Source organism: Ahaetulla prasina, chromosome 6 (assembly GCF_028640845.1).
Source record: "Ahaetulla prasina isolate Xishuangbanna chromosome 6, ASM2864084v1, whole genome shotgun sequence".
Taxonomy (NCBI): Eukaryota; Metazoa; Chordata; class Lepidosauria; order Squamata; family Colubridae; genus Ahaetulla; species Ahaetulla prasina.
In genome coordinates this window covers 30,531,746-30,549,143 of record NC_080544.1, presented here as the reverse complement: position 1 = coordinate 30,549,143, position 17,398 = coordinate 30,531,746, and the positions used below count along the sequence as shown (strand labels likewise).

The 17,398-nt window shown below is 42.5% G+C and overlaps 1 protein-coding gene across 1 annotated transcript in view; it reads left to right on the top strand.

The window, feature by feature from the left end:
• Nucleotides 1-321: 321 nt before the first annotated feature.
• The window catches only part of PRKG1 (protein kinase cGMP-dependent 1), a 1,075,924-nt gene continuing 1,058,847 nt past the window's right edge, over nucleotides 322-17,398 (top strand). The window contains exon 1 of the mRNA XM_058187717.1: nucleotides 322-720. Within this exon, the coding sequence (XP_058043700.1) occupies nucleotides 455-720 (266 nt within the window). The 5' untranslated portion in view covers nucleotides 322-454. The remainder of the gene's footprint in view (nucleotides 721-17,398) is intronic.

The following is a 17,398-nucleotide window of genomic DNA, read 5'->3' as shown; positions in this document are numbered from 1 at the left end:
TCTCCTCCCCCAGCGCAATCCGGAAGGTGGGTATCAAGGGCAGCCAGCCAGAGCAGAAGCAGAGTTTTAATTGCTTTCTCAATGAAAGATAATCACCGGGTCCCAAGAGAGGCTTCCAGATTAGCACTCAACAACTCTCCCCTCGGTGATCTCAGCCCTCTTCATCCTGTTGCCTCCATTTACAGCCCATTCAGCAGTAAGTGGATCGAAGAAAGCCGCTCACCACTACCCATTAGTGACAGCAGATCTCTCCCTCTGCCTTCTCGGACTGACTTTCCCTTTCCTCTCTCTCTCTCTCTCTCTCTCTCTCTCTCTCTCTCTCTTTAGAGGAGCTCCATTCACTCTCCGCTCGCCTGGGTCGTTGCCGCGGCTATTTACTCGCTCGACTCCTCCGGGATTCCCAAAAGTTGAAGCGAAGCGCCGAGCCGGGCCGGGGCCGGGGGCCGGGTGAACCATGAGCGAGCTAGAAGGGGACTTCGCTAAGCTTTTGCTCTTCAAGGATGAGCGGATTAAAGAGCTGGAGAAGCGCCTGTCGGAGAAGGACGAGGAGATCCAGGAGCTGAAGAGGAAGCTGCACAAGTGTCAGTCCGTCCTGCCGGCGCCCACCACTCACATCGGACCCCGCACCACCCGGGCTCAGGGCATCTCCGCCGAACCGCAGACCTATCGCTCTTTCCACGACCTCCGGCAGGCTTTTCGGAAGTTCACCAAATCCGAAAGGTAGGGGCGCCGCGGGGCGAGGGGACGCGTGGGTGGGGAGAAAAGAAGAGGGTTGTGGTTGTTGCCTTTTTTTTTCCCCACGTGTTTCAATGTGTCACGTTTTGCACCCGGGTCTCCCTTCAGCCCCCGAGTCTCCTCCGTGCTGGATGGTTGCAGCGACTTGGGGGCGGAGTTCGGGTGGACGCAGCCCCTCGGTTGCCCTCCGCTACCTCGCCCGCTACTTTGAGAAGCCTTCAGGTGGGAGAAGTGGGTGGGGGGGTGAGTGGGAGAAAGGAAACTTGCCCCCCAAAGGCTGGCGGGGCTCTGGAGTCTACCCCAGCCAGTCACGGGTCGGCCGGCGGTCGTGCGGAAGAGGTCCGGCGAAGGAAACCCAACAGCCCTGCTATTCCCCCCCACCCATTTCCCCCCCCCACACTTTCTCTTTCTCGCCGTCTCCGCGTGGCCCCTAAAGTTCTCGGGACCCCCGCCTGGCAAAGCCCATGCCAAGCGGCTGCGGTGCCTCTTTTGCTTTCCATCCTTTTGGCAGCCGTGCAGCCTTTCTATTTTTGTTAAGCGTGCTCTGTGACGGCCGCCGAAGTCCAGCTCGCCCTTGCCTTTCCTACCCGGCGCCTTTCGGAAAGCGCTGCTCCCACGGAGGGAGAGAAGGAGGAAAGGGAGGAGGAGGAGGCGGCTGCGCGAGTTGGGAAGCGTAGAGGTTAAAGGAGGAGGGGAGAGGCGCTGAGAAAGTCAAAGCCCTCCTCCCTCCCTCCCTCCCTCTTCTTTTTCAGCAGCCTCTCTCTCTCTCCCCCCATCCCAAGCATCCCGCCCGCCTCATCCCCGCCCTGTCCAGCTGGCGGCGGCTCTGCTTTTTGCAAAGAAAAGGGGGAGAGGAGGGGAAGGGAAGGGAAGGGGGAAAAAAAAAGGACCCGGACACTAGAGAAGAAGCCCCATCGATCGGCCCTCCGCATTAAACCCCCTGTGGATATTAGCGAGAGGAAGTGCATTAGGAGCTTTTAAGTCCCTGGAAGTGCAGAGCAAGAAATGCGCCTTGCAGGATATCAAATATCCCATTAAGCTGCGCCTCTCCCTCCCCCTCTTTCCCTTCCCTTCCTCTCCCGCCCTTCTCCCCCCCCCTCTCTCTTTATTTCTCTCTCTCTCTGTCTCCCCGAGCCGTCCCAGCCAGCCTCGCTCTCTCGCTCGCTTGAGGGCGCCGGTTTTCGGAAAGTGAAGCGGAGTCAGGCGCGCTAGCGGGATTGGAACTGTCCGGGCTTTTGCGCGCGCCTGGATCGATTCGGGACAGGGAGATTCGGGGTTGTGGGGGGGGGGTAGTGGGAGCGGGGGGAAGCTGCGCCTGGTTTGGTTGTTTCGTCGCGATCTTCCAACATTTGAAGTTGTTTTGGGCAGGGTGGGGGTTATTACTCTGCTGCTGCGGTGCCAAGTGCCCCCCTTTTTTTGGGGGGGCGCTTCTCTTTAAACGTGCGTTTGGATACCGGCGATCCCAAAACCACGTCCCCCTCCTTCTCCCCCCCCCCAGGGGACTGCCCTTGAAAAACGGTTAACCGGTGGGAACGGCTTGCCTTCAGGAGTGGTGGGTGCTTCATCACTGGAGGTTTTTAAGAAGAGACTGGGGCAGCCGCTTGTCGGGCATGATGAAGAGGGTCTCCTGCTTTGAGCAGAGGGTTGGACTAGGTGACCTCCAAGGTCCCTTCCAACTATTCTGTAATTAAGATTGTCGTGGCAATGGAAGCAAGAGGGTCAAGGAAGTATGTTCCCACGCACACACTCACACCATAAGGCTGATGCAGCCGGCAGCTGAAAAGCATGCCTTCAAAAACAGACAGCTGAGGGCTTTCAATTTGGTTATATTTTATCTGAAGGATATCTTGAGAATCTTTGACTGCCCTGGACAAATGATGTTTCCCAGGTTAACCAGTGGAACAGCTTGCCTTCAGGAATTGTGGCTGCTTCACCCACCGGAGGCTTTTTAAGAAAAGACTGGACGGCTATCTGTCTGAAATGGCAGGGTCTCTCCTGCTTGAGGAGAGGGTTGGACTAGGTGACCTCCAAGGTCCCTTCCTATTCTGTAACTAAAGTCATCATGGCAATGGAAGCAAGCGAGTCAAGGAAGTACATGCACACACTCACACTCTCCATAAGGCTGCTGCAGCGGGCAGCTGAAAAACATGCCTTCGAAACAGCTGGGGACTTTCAATTCCGTTATATTTTATGTGAAGGATATCTTGAGAATCTTTAATGTTCTGCAGGGACCTCATTCCATTCCTCCCCTCATTATGTATTTATTTTATTTACTTATTTCAACATTTTTTAAGCCTGCCCAACTTGGATACTGTGTCTCTGGGTGGCCTACAACAAAACACACAATAATAGGATGTTGATGAGGATTATAATCCTGTTTTTATGCTTCATTATAAGCTCTTCAGGCAGGGACTGCTGGCTTGTAAAAGTGCCACGAAGACGGATGATGTGTATGAATGACAGATAATAAGAATGACCACTAATAGCGATGTAATAATAATCGCCGAGAGTGATGCCATCTGCTTTGCTCTGGTAGTGATAGTTAACAGCAATACTCTCCAATTTCCTTAGTTATTTATTCATGAATGAATGAAATCATTTTTCCAAGAAAGAGGTTAAAAGGTGCAATATGGCTTTGTTTTTAGCAAGTGCATTGTACTTACTGTAGGCACCATTTTAGGTGAGTTGATTCCATTGTGGGAAAGGAATATCTTTCAGACAGGCGACTTTTCGGCCTTGGGGGCCGTTTATTAAAATAAACAATTCAGCTATTTTATCTCCTTCTTAGTGAATCTGCTGTGATAGGAAAGAAGATGGACAATGGCAAAGGCAGGAAGGATAAATATGGAAAAGAACATTTATCTGCAGCCATCATAATGTATGAAGCATAGAAGCCATGGCTCAATAAATACCCTTTATTAATAAATACATTAATACATAAATAAAACTTGTGTTGTGTTCAGGTACTTATTAAACATTTTGAGCTGCCCAATTATTTGTGGTTTCTTTTCAATTAATTAAAATGGCTTCGTCCTTGCATAGGTAAGTCCTCGACTTACAACAGTTCGTTTAGTGACTGTTCAAAGTTACAATGGCACTGAACAATGTGACTTATGACCGTTTTTCATAGTTACAACCTTTGCAGCATCCCCATGGCCATGGGATCAAAATTCAGATGCTTGGCAATTGGTTCATACTTATGACCTTTGCTGTGCCCCCTTTTGTGACCTTCCGCCAAGCCAAACCAATGGGGAACCCGGATTCACTTCACAACTGGGTTACTAACTTAGTAAAATGGGGCAAAACTCATTTGTCTCACTTAACAACATAAATTTTGTTTGTGGTTGTAAATCAAGGACTACCTGTAATAGCCAAAGGCTGGGTTCTAGGTAGGTAGCAACATTAAAACCTAATATATACATATACATACATGTAGGTCTTTGGTTATTCGGGTTTTCTCCCGCGTAAAATTGGAAGTGTCTTGGCGACGTTTCGACGAAGTCTCATTCGTCATCTTCAGGCTAGGTGTTTACAGCTTCGTGCTTCTAGGAGAAATTTCTCCCAGAAGCACGAAGCTGAAGCCTGAAGATGACGAATGAGACTTCGTCGAAACATCACCAAGACACTTCCAATTTTACGTGGGAGAAAACCTGAATAACCAAAGACCTACATACAAACACCCGCGAAAACCTCAGAAAACAAATATACATACATATATATATATATGCAGGTTTTGGTATGTTTGGTAGGTCAGCTTCTTAAAAAGAAGAAGAGATTGGATAACCATTTGTCTGAAATGGTATAGGGCCGTGATGGTACAGCTATTGCACACATGCCAGAGGTGGCATGCAGAGCCCTCTCTATGGGCACGCATGCCATCACCAGCTGTTCTTCCGGGTTCTATCATGCACATGCACACTGTCCAGCTGCCCCGTTCTGGGTTCCAGTGCACACATGCGCGGCGGCCTGCTGGTCATCGAGACTAGCTGAGCGGTGTGCATGCACGTGATGAAACACAGAAAAGCACCTGCCCGCCATGTGCAGGCACACCAGCCAGCTTCTTTCTTCCGTGTTCCAGCGCTCCAGTGTGCACGTTCACTCCAGTTTCGGCGCTCGGTGCTGAAAAGGTTAACCATCACTGGTATGGGGTTTCTTGCCTAAGCAGGGGGTTGGACTAGAAGACCTCCAAGGTCCCTTCCAACTCTGTTATTCTATTCTAGTCTAAAAAAAAAAAGGAGCATTTTTGGTGTGGATAGAAAAGCAGGTAAGGCTGGAACAGGGAAGGATTGTCACTGTTAAGGAGTTCCATGGTCAGCCAAATGACCCGTGGTCTCTGTTAAACTGTGAGACTCACTCATCCCATGCAAGAAAGCCAGAAGGCTGTGATTAAAAACTGGCTTTCTTGCAGTGTCAACTGTGGCTTGAAAAACTCTATGTGTGCTTTTAGGTTTGGCTTCCTTTTTAGACTATTTCTGGTTAGTGTGCTCCTCATCTCAAAAACTACTGGAGTTCGGGAGTTGTGCAGCTGAAATTAGGGCAGGTTGTCAGCATCTTTAAGACATGCGGGTCACTAAACTCCCCACCTCTCTTTATTTAAAGGGAGGTAGTGGAGCCTTTGCTATGTTTTACCATTTAAAAAAAAAGTGTTAATGACTTGAGGTTATTTTATGAATTTTGAAAGTCCTGCTTTCAAGGTTCGCTTGAAAGAAGCTACTGTAGGTCTTGTGTTAAAATTAAACTGGGTTTGTAAATATAGGATTTTAAAGTTAGGGTTCCACGAGCTTGATATTCCCACTGGAAAATGATTTTGAAAAAGGGTTGTTGTTTTTTTTTTGCAAGGCAGTGGATGCCATTCCTTCCTGCTCTTTTCCAAGCGGGAGGGGAACAGAGAGTTAGTTTTACATTTATCAGAAGTTAAGGCTTATTTTTTTTCCCCTTTCCAACATTTATTGGAATTATTAAGCCCTGACTTCCTCTTTCTTTGTGGTTTACACTAGGACACAGGGCAAACGTCTTCTTCTTTTTTTTCTTCCTTAACATTTGGATTCCTGCTTTCCAATCGAAGCCATGAAGTTTATTTTCAGCACACTGAGTCACTGTAGAAGGGAGTTATGACAAGTATAATATATGGAGATCGTAATGGTTGGAATTGAGGGTGGGAGAGCATTCACTAGCATGCTTAAAGGAACAGAATGTCTTTTAATAACAAGACCACAGGCAGCTCTGATTCTCTCTCTCTCTCTCTCTCTCTCTTTTTGACCCGTTTCTTTAGATGCACAAGTTTGGCTTTAAACATTTTAGTTATTTTTAATACTGTGCTAGATACGGTGTTCTATTTTCACTCATTAGAGGCAGTGTCTTCAATTTCTAATCAATAAAAAAAAAGGCTGCAACTCTCAGTTGACAGATTCTAAGCATTCGGAGAAAATTCAGTGGAAGTTACTTTTGAGTAGATATGTATGGCATTGTAAACGTCTAGTTTTAAATTGAAAAAAAGCCTGAGAGGTCACCATTGACACAGTTAATGTACATGGGAATAAGATCCATAGTAAACAAAATATCTTAGTTATACCATAGTAAACATAGTAAACAGTGCAGGCTGGCGACCCCCAGGGGGAGAGCCTTCTCTGTGGGGGCACCTACCCTCTGGAATGAGCTTCCCCCAGGACTTCGACAACTTCCAGACCTCCAGACCTTTCGCCGCGAGCTTAAAACATATCTATTCTTTCGAGCATGACTGGCTTAATAGGGTTTTTTAAATATGGATTTTATTGGGGTTTATTTTATATTTTGTATTGTATTTTAAATTTAGGCTATTGGAATAAGTTTTTTAAACAGTGTTTTTATTTGAAATGTATCGTATTATTTTATTTGCCTGTTCTAATTATTATTATTATTATTATTATTATTATTATTATTATTATTATTATTATTATTATTATTAATAATAATAATAATAATAATAATAATAATAATTATTATTATTATTATTAAAATACTTTACTAATACCATACTAAACAGAATACCTTAATCCTAAAACACGTTTAGGATTACAGTGCACATCCCATTAAATCGGATTTTGCCTGGAAAAAGATAACCACGAATGAACATGCTATAGCTTAAACCATGAATAAACGAGTGCTACGTTTTGCGTGCGGAATCCTAAATGAAGTTGAAGTTTCTGGGAAATGTCTTGATATTTAATGACCAAAGAAGAGTGGTTGATTAGATACTTTTATGCTTAGTATTAATTTCAAGGTGCAACCTGAATCTTTCCATCTTTCTATCTACTTGTACCTCAGATGCACAGAATCAAATTAATGGTAATTGAGCAAATAAAGGACTCAAACACGACACAGAGATTGTGCATATAAGCCTTTCCCCACTACTGTGCTAAAGTGCTATCCGCCCACTGTTAAGGTGAAACAAAACAGCACCGGAATAGCATTATCTGTCTCCGTTGCCCAAACCTCTTTCTCTCTCTGTTATATCTGTTCTGCCAAATATTGTAGCAAAGTGTGTTCCTCACAATAGCTGGGGCTTTCTTCTAAAAATCGGTTGCCATTCTTTTTAGTATGTTACAAGCCAGACGAGCCAAACAGACGTGACGGCACTACACAGAATGAATGGAGCGGATCAGGTTTAAGGAGTCTAGGCCGTTTGGCAATTTAAGCTGCTTGACTTTTCCATGTGAAGTGCCTGGAAATGAACCTAGCTTTTAAAAAACAAAACAAAACCCTTTCCAGATTTTAAACCCCTCCCTTTTTTTTGTTGCATAGTGGCAGTTGGGGATTCTGTCAAAACCACTCATTACATCCCTGGATTAGTGGGTGGCCCACAATTCTACCCTTTCCGTTTGAACAATCCCATCTGGATTGCACCAGAGAGGCTAAACCAATTTCGTTGTATATATGATAGGTAAAGGTAAAGGTTCCCCTCACACATATGTGCTAGTCGTTCTCGACTCTAGGGGGCGGTGCTCATCTCTGTTTCAAAGCCGAAGAGCCAGCGCTGTTCGAAGACGTCTCTCTGGGCATGTGGCTGGCATGACTAAGCACAAAGGCGCACGGAATGCTGTTACCTTCCTACCATAGGTGGTCCCTATTTTTCTACTTGCATTTTATACCTGGTTTCGAACTGCTAGGTTGGCAGAAGCTGGACAAGTAACGGGCGCTCACCCTGTTACGTGGCACTAGGGATTCGAACCGCTGAACTTTCCGACCTTTCAATCGACAAGCTCAGCATCTTAGCCACTGAGCCACCGTGTCCCTTTGTATATGATATACAATTGTGTATATATGATATACAATTGTGTATATATGATATACAATGACAATAAAGGCTCTACTAACAAATGACTCTCTTTGCAGGTCTTGGAGGACATGTATAGAACCATCTCCTCCAGGGAGAATCAGAGTTGGAAAGGGACCTTTGAGGGCAAACCCACTGTTGAGTGCAGGATTTGCTCGCTTGAGTTGAGTGTGAGACAATGGGGTGGTGATGGACTCAATGCAACTCTTCGTTGTTCTTGCTGTTGGGGTGGGGGGATAGAAGGAGAAAGTAGCATTTTCCTTATTTTCCTTGTCTTCTCTCTGCCATACTAAGAAGCTCCAACAAGACCCAAACAATGACAGGAGAAATGGAAGGAAAGGTCACTTTGTTTTGATCCCTCTATTATATGACTTACTATATAGTAACTGTGAGAGGAATCTTGGAGTCTTAGAGGACAAACAGTTAAATATGAGCCAACAGTGTGCGGCAGCAACCAAAAAAGCCAATGCAATCCTAAACTGCAATTAACAGAGAGATACAATCAAGATCAAGTAAGGTACTAATACCACTCTATAAAGCCTTAGTTAGACCACACCTAGAATACTGTGTCCAGATTTAGTTACCACACTATAAAAAAGATATTGAGACACTAGAAAGAGTGCAGAGAAGAGCGACAAAGATGATTAGGGGCTAAAACAAATGATGAATGGTTGCAGGAACTGGGCATGGCTAGTCTAGTGAAGAGAAGGACCAGGGGAGACAGGATAGCAGTCTTCCAATATCTGAGGGGCTGCCACAGAGAGGAAGGGGTCAAGCTATTTTCCAAGGCACCCAAAGGCCGGACAAGGAATAATGGATGGAAACTGATCAAGGAGAGATTCAACCTAGAAGTAAGGAGGAATTTTCTGACAGTGAGAACAACCAATGGAACAGCTTGCCTTCGGAAGTTGTGGGAGCTTCATCACTGGAAGCTTTCAAGAAGAGATTGGACTGCCATTTGTCAGAAATGGAGGTCTCCTGCTTGGGCGGGGGGGTTGGACTAGATCAGGGGTCTCCAACCTTGGAAACTTTAAGACCTGTGGACTTCAACTCCCAGAATCCCTCAGCCAGCCAAGCTGGCTGAGGAATTCTGGGAGTTGAAGTCCACAAGTCTTATAGTTGCCAAGGTTGGAGACCCCTGGACTAGATGACCTACAAGGCCCCTTCCGGCTCTGTTAATCCATATCTGTATGATTGTCAAGAAGAGGTATGGGCTTTGCTTGCTTCCTTGCTGTCTTCTGCAGATTGTATCCACATACCTCGGATTCTTCCTCCCTCGGCCCTTTCTCCTACTTGCAGCATATCTTTCTCCTCTGCCGGCCACCCCCAACCTCTTGTCCCTTTGTTTTCAGGGCAGCTTCCTTGCTGTTGCTAATCCAGGCATCTGAATGATGCTGGTGCCCTCCAGGCTGAGAGCTGCTCCACCAGTCTCCAACCACGTGGGAGAAGGAATGTCTCCCACCAGGTGCAGCCAGCTGCTTTCCATCACCCACCTACAGGACGCACCATAGAGATGCCAAGGTGGTTGCATTGAGGAAAGTTGGGTTGCTTTCAAGCAATCCCTGAGTCTTCCGTAGCCAATTGGTGCGGCTGGTTGGCTCTCTGGGCTCTTGCCAAGAATCTTTTCTCCTCTCAGCATTTGGGGACTTTCCAATACAGGAGGGGAAAAATCACGATATGAAGCTTGCAAAAGGAATCAAACCAGCGATGGATGGAGATCTGATAACCCTTACATGGAATTGTAAGGCTGAGCCGTATTAACTGAGCTACGGCTAAATACTGCTCATTTAGAAGCAGAACATTTGTAATTCACTTACTTTCTCCCCATTCTTTATGTCACTTACAGTTTTGCAAAAAAATTAGGTGAGGAATCGTTGCACCATTCTTCTTAGGGGACCAGTTGGAACAGGGAGAAAGGAGACTTCATTCATTTCACTATTGCACAGTGGACTGGTTCAAGAAAAAAGAAGTCCAGTTTCACTGGTCCAGCAACCCAGGACAAAATGGTTGTGGAGGGTAGTGATCAGCACCTAGAGAAAAGAGGAGTGGAGGGAGGAGGGGGGCAGTGGCTGGTTGTAACGCAGGCCTTAGAACCACAGCAGGTGGCATTAGTGCCATATGCAGAATGTGGAAAACACTATTTACTGCAGGAAAAGATGGATGGAAGGCGTCTTCACTGGTAGCAGGTATAAGGTGACATCATGAGTTCCTGACTTTGAGGAAGGCTCAGCCCCTGCACCTATGCTGGGCCAAACTTTTTTTTTAATTGTATAAAATACACACAAAAAAGAAAGAAAATAGGAAATTAAGGGAAAGAAAAGGGGGCGTGAAGTACAAGGGGGAGGTGAAAAAGAAAGAAAAGGGGGCATTGACTTCCAACTCTTCCTAGCACAGTACAAGATAAATACACTCCAACCTCGACTTTTTGCTTTTACGTATTAATATATCACTAGCCATTTCTATAACACCAAAATCTTTCTAATCAACAAACCAAAGTTTCATTTTTCTTCTTCTTCACAAGCACAAATTCCAGAAGTGTTCTCCAAATATGAACAGATTTTCCTCTTTAAATGAAGCATTCCATTTAACCAGTCCTGCGTTAGTTTCCTTGCTACGGAAATAGTATGTATTTCTATTTGCAACCGAGTAATCTTTGTGAGTGGTCATCATTTTTATTTACAAAATGTCTTGTATTCTTTCGAAGTCTTTGGCCTTATTGAAGGGGGTGGGGGGTGGGGGGGAAGGAAACCTGTGCTGGGGCAATCTTGTAGTGCAGATTGACACCCTCTTGGCTTCTCAACGCTGGGTTGTCGGGACCTTCCTCCCACATCCCATTCGTGAAGCAGATGAGGAAGCAGAAGGGCAGAAGCAGCCCCAGAGAAGGAGGGCGCAAACCTTGCCATGACTGTGCAATTTGTTACGTCCTGTGTAGTGGGAGAACTGAAACAAACTAGCTGCCCGGGAAAGGCATGAATGAAACAGTGAATGACCATTAATGGCCCCTTGGTCCTGAAAGGCATAGATGAGTCCAGAAACACAAAGCTTGTTCTGTGGTCCTGCAGAAGATGTCAGCCTCATCCTAAATACAGGGCTCCCTAGCATCAGATGTTGTAGACTAGAGACCAATCAATCCTGTCAGGCATTGCTGATTATTTTCAGCTATTGGCACTCGCCTATTTGGAGACATTATAATCTGCTCTTGGTTCATTATTCATGTCCATTATTTGATGTCGGAAACACATTGTCAAATAGCCAGAAGAGACAGAACCAGCCGGTTCGTCCGAACCTGTAATAAAAAATGCTATGGGTTTGCCGAAATGGTAGTTAAAAAAAAAGTTTAAAAAAAAAGTCCTGAAGATCAGCTGAGTGACGCGCAATTGTTGGAACTTTTTTTTAAAAACTTTTTAAAGTATTTTTAACTACCGGTTCCAGATAACCAGTAGTAAAAAAATGCTTTTAAAAAGTTTTGGTGTGTATTGAGCAGTTCGGAGAACCGGTAGTGGAAAATTTGAGTAGTTTGGAGAACCAGCAAATACCACCTCTGACTGGCCCCAGACTGGGGTGGGAATGGAGATTTTGCAATACTCTTCCCCCAGGAGCGGGGAGGGAATGGAGATTTTGCAGTATCCTTCCCCTGGAGTGGGGAGGGAATGGAGATTTTGCAGTGTCCTTCTGCCATGCCCACCAAGCCACACCACATCCACCAAGCCATGCCCACAGAACTGGTAGTAAAAGAATTTGGATTTCACCACTTTGATACATAAATAAAAATAATAATCCATTAAAGATGGTTTATTTCTGAGATCCCCATTCGGATAGTCATTGTAACCAGAGATAGATTACTGCAGAAAACTTTTTGAAAACTAAGATGCAAATTAATCTTGTTTTGGTTTTTTTTTTAAATTTCTCTGTAAGAAAATTTTAAATTACTGATTGAATGATAGGCCACTACTGTTTTTGAGCAAGAATTCTGTAAAAGAGAATACATGTTCATATATTTACCATAGCGTTCATCACGATGTTGAAAATAACTTGCAAAATATGTTTGAGATTTAGCTAAATATGGGAAATATTTGCAGTTTTTGCACTGATATTTCTGCTGAATACCCGTGCATTAGTTATTTTTATTATATTGCATAATTAGACAATATCACGTAACAGAGCTGAATATGCAAAAGGTCAAAGATGGTATGTGAAAAATTACTTCCTTTCGCTTGTGATAGTGTTGGAAGTTTCTTGTTTCTGGTATCTGTGAAATAATAAACAAACATCATAATTACTGTTAACAAGCTGTTCTTGGCTTAACATACCATTAGGATACATCCTGTGTAGTTGTTTATTTTATATTTATGTTAAATTGGGAAAGGAGCCTCTTGCTAATGTTTGTTCTGAAAAGATTTTGGTTCTGATTTATGGGAGTTATAGTCCAACATATCTGGATCACACACAATTACATATTAGGTAATAATAATAGCATGGGAAGTGTTCGACTAGTGATATGAAATCCAGCATAATTATCTCGTTTGCTGTGTATACTGTCATTTTGTGTAAATAAAATAAATAAATAAATAACAACAACAACAATAACAACAACAACAACAACAGAGTTGGAAGGGACCTTGGAGGTCTTCTGGTCCAACCCCCTGCCCAGGCAGGAAATCCTATACCACTTCAGACAAATGATTAGCCAACATCTTAAAAATTTCCAGTGTTGGAGCATTTACAACTTGTGGAGGCAAGTTATTTTTTCTTTAATTTCTTTTTGTCACAATAGTATACACAAACAATTGTCATAGATAAAAACAACATAATTTGAAGAAAATATACATATATGTATAAAAAAAATATGCATCAACTATATCAATTTGATATGATGAAGGGAACAATAGGACAGGAATGGTAGGCACTTTTGTGCTCTTATGCACGCCCCTTATAGCCCTCTTAGGAATGGGGTGAGGTCAATAGTAGACAGTTTTTGGTTGAAGATTTTGGGATTTTGAGTAGAGACTATGGAGTCAGGTAATGAGTTCCAAGCATTAACAACTCTGTTACAGAAGTCATATTTTCTGCAATCAAGTTTGAAGCGGTTGACATTTAGCTTGAATCTATTTTTTGCTCTTGTAATATTGCGATTGAAGCTGAAGTAGTCTTTTATAGGAAGGATATTGCAATAGATTATTTTGTGTGTTAAACACAGGTCATGTCGATGGAGTTGTAAGTTTTCTAATCCCAGGATTTCAAGTCTGTTGGTATAAGGTATTTTGTTGTTTTCGGAGGAGTGAAGAACTCTTCTAGTAAAATATTTCTGGACTCTTTCTATTGTATTTATGTCAGAGATGTGGTATGGGTTCCAGACGGATGAGCTGTATTCAAGAATAGGTCTGGCAAATGTTTTGTATGCTCTAGTTAGTAGTGTAGAGTTTTTAGAAAAGAAGCTGCGTAAAATTAGGTTTACAACTCTTAGGTTGTAGTAGTTGAAGTGAGCTTTGGCATTAAGGTCATTTGATATGAGAACTCCAAGATCTTTGACAGGGTGGGGGTCATCAGTTAGGTAATGTCCATCAAGTTTGTACTTGATGTTAGGGTTCTTTTTTCCAATATGTAAGACTGAGCATTTGCTGGTTGAGATTTGGAGTTGCCAAGTTTTAGACCAATCGGAAATTAAGTCAAGGTCTTCTTGAAGGGTAGAAGTATTATTAGTGGTATTAAATAGTTTGACATCGTCAGCAAAGAGAACACAATAACTTGAGATGAGGTCGCAGAGATCGTTGATGTATAGTATGAGGAGCGTTGGTCCAAGAACGCTGCCTTGGGGAACGCCACTTTTGACAGGAACAGGATTTGATATAACATTGCCAATTTTGACCACTTGTTGTCTGTTTGATAGGAAAGCAGATATCCAGTTGTGGAGGGGTCCTGAAATATCATAGGATTTTAGTTTGAGGAGTAGTTTATCATGTACTACTGAGACAAAAGCTTTGCAGAAGTCTATGTAGATTGCATCTATTGCTTTTCCTTGATCAAGGTTTGTAGTCCATATGTTTTTGCAGTGGAGAAGTTGTAGATTACAAGACATTTTTTTTCTGAAACCAAATTGTTTATTAGAGAGAAGGTTGTTTGTTTCGAGATGGAGTATAAATAATATAAATAATTATATTAAAATAAATATAATAAATAAAATAATAATAAAATAAATAAAATAATAAAATAATAATAATAAAATAAGTATAATAAAATAAATAATTATTTATATATAAATAAGCTCAAACTGCCCAAGGAGCTGCTGATCCAATTCTACAGAGGAATTATTGAGTCTGTCATTTGCACCTCTATAACTGTCTGGTTCGGTTCTGCAACCCAACAAGAAAAACACAGACTTCAGAGGATAATTAGAACTGCAGAAAAAATAATTGCTACCAACTTGCCTTCCATTGAGGACCTGTATACTGCACAAATCAAGAAGAGGGCCGTGAAAATATTTGCAGATCCCTCGCATCCTGGACATAAACTGTTTCAACTCCTACCCTCAAAACGACGCTATAGAGCACTGCACACCAGAACAACTAGACACAAGAACAGTTTTTTCCCGAAGGCCATCACTCTGCTAAACAAATAATTCCCTCAACACTGTCAGACTATTTACTGAATCTGCACTACTATTAATCTTCTCATCGTTCCCATCACCAATCTCTTTCCACTTATGACTGTATGACTATAACTTGTTGCTGGCAATCCTTATGATTTATATTGATATATTGATCATCAATTGTGTTGTAAATGTTGTACCTTGATGAACGTATCTTTTCTTTTATGTACACTGAGAGCATATGCACCAAGACAAATTCCTTGTGTGTCCAATCACACTTGGCCAATAAAAATTCTATTCTATTCTATTCTATTCTATTCTATTCTATTCTATTCTATTCTATTCTATTCTATTCTATTCTATTCTATTCTATTCTATTCTATTCTATATAAATAATAAATGTTCCACTTATTAGTTGTTCTAACTGTTAGGAAATTTCTCCTTATTCTAAGTTGCTTCTCTCTTTGATTAGTTTCCACCCATTGCTTCTTTTCCTGCCCTCAGGTGCTTTGGAGAATAGTTTGACTCCCTCTACTTTGTGGCAGCCCTTAAGATATTGGAACACTGCTATCATATCTCCCTTAGTCCTTCTTTTCATTAAACTAGACATACCCAGTTCCAGCAACCGTTCTTCATATGTTTTAGCCTCCAGTCCCCTAATCATCTTTGTTGTCCTTCTCTGCACTCTTTCTAGAGTCTCAACATCTTTTTTACATTTTGGCGACCATGTACTACAGGTAGTCCTTGACTTACGACTACAATTGAGCTCCAAATTTCTGTTGCTAAGTAAAACATCTGTTCAGTGAATTTTGCCCCATTTTACGACCTTTCTTGCCATAGTTGTTGAGTGAATTAATGCAATTGTTCCGTTAGTAACACGGCTGTTAAGTGAATCTGACTTCCCCATTGACTTTGCTTGTCAGAAGGTCGCAAAAGGGGATCACGCGACTCTGAGACACTGCAACCGTCATAACTATGAACCACTTGCCACACATTTGAATTTTGGCCACCTGACCGTAGGGATGCTGCAACAGTTTTAAGTGTGAAAAATGGTCATGAGTCACTTTTTTCAGTGCCATTGTAACTTCAAACGGTCACTAAATGAACTGTTGTAAGTCAAGGACTAACTCTACTTTCTTTAGATATTTATACAATATCTGGCAACTCAACTTATTGACCTGGTTTGTCAGTTAGTTCTCTTATCTACCTCAAATGGTGATTATACATCCATGCCTGTAAGATAACGCTACAGAAACATTTGGGAAGGTGATTCATTTTTTGGCAATGTCCCTCAGAAGTTAGTGGGAATAGCTACAACTACCGTATTTCAACTTAAATTTTAGTTTGTCTGGTCTATTATGTACCTAATTAGTCTGCCTTTTCTATTAATACTGTAAAAGGCCCTTTTCCATTGCATCCCTACAAGTTGTTGGGTTATAAATGCAGCTGCTGAAGCTTACCTGACTTTCATTACAATGTTGCATGGCTTTTTCTTCCTTCTAAATCATATAACAATTTCTGCCGCAAGATATGCCCCTCTCCCTCTTCCCACTTCTCCCCTTCTTAATCTCTCTCTCTCTCTCTCTCTCTCTTTTATCTATCTATCTATCTATCTATCTATCTATCTATCTATCTATCTAATGTGCCATCATCCATCCATCCATCCATCCATCCATCCATCTATCCATCCATCCATCCATCCATCTCTGTCTGTCTCTGTCTGTCTGTCTGTCTATCTGCCATCATCCATCCATCCATCCATCCATCCATCTCTGTCTGTCTGTCTGTCTGTCTGTCTATCTATCTATCTATCTATCTATCTATCTATCTATCTATCTATCTATCTATCTATCTATCTATCTATCTGCCATCATCCATCATCCATCCATCCATCCATCCATCCATCCATCCATCTCTGTCTGTCTATCTATCTACCTATCTACCTACCTACCTATCTATTTATCTATCTATCTGTCATCATCCATCATCCATCCATCCATCCATCCATCCATCCATCCATCCATCCATCCATCCATCCATCCATCCATCCATCCATCCATCTCTGTGTCTGTCTGTCTGTCTGTCTGTCTATCCATCCATTTCCATTTCTATCTATCTATCTATCTATCTATCTATCTATCTATCTATCTATCTATCTATCTATCTATCTATCTATCTATCTATCTATCTATCTATCTATCTATCTATCTATCTATCTATCTATCTATCTATCATGTATCTTCCATCATCTCTATGTCTGTCTGTCTGTCTGTCTGTCAGTCTCTGTCTCTCTCTCAAAATAAAAGCCCATTGCCAGTTAGAGCTCTGTATTGCTAGCAACATTTTAGCCCTGATCTCATTCAAGCAGCATTTACTGTAATGGACAGGAAAAGCAAGGTTCTCTTTATTTTGAGTTCCACTCCTTGTGACTGTATGCCAAGGTCTATGTATTTTTTGCTTGTTTGCTTAAATACGGAATGGAGATATCATGGCCATTTTCTGCATGCTTTTTCCCCAGTCCAGCCAACAGATCTAAGGTCTTGTAGTAGTCTTCCATCCAAGCAGTGATCAACCAGAAGCCTGGTTAGCTTTTTTCCCCCAAACTCAGCCCAGGTCATTTAGATGTTTCCAATCAGTTGGACTTTACCAAGGGTTGCCTTTAAAAAAAATATATGAGGGGGGAAGATAAATATTCACATAACATGAACACACATTTTTATTTTTTTAAAAAACATAGCAAAAAAAAGATCTATATGGCCTTAGTT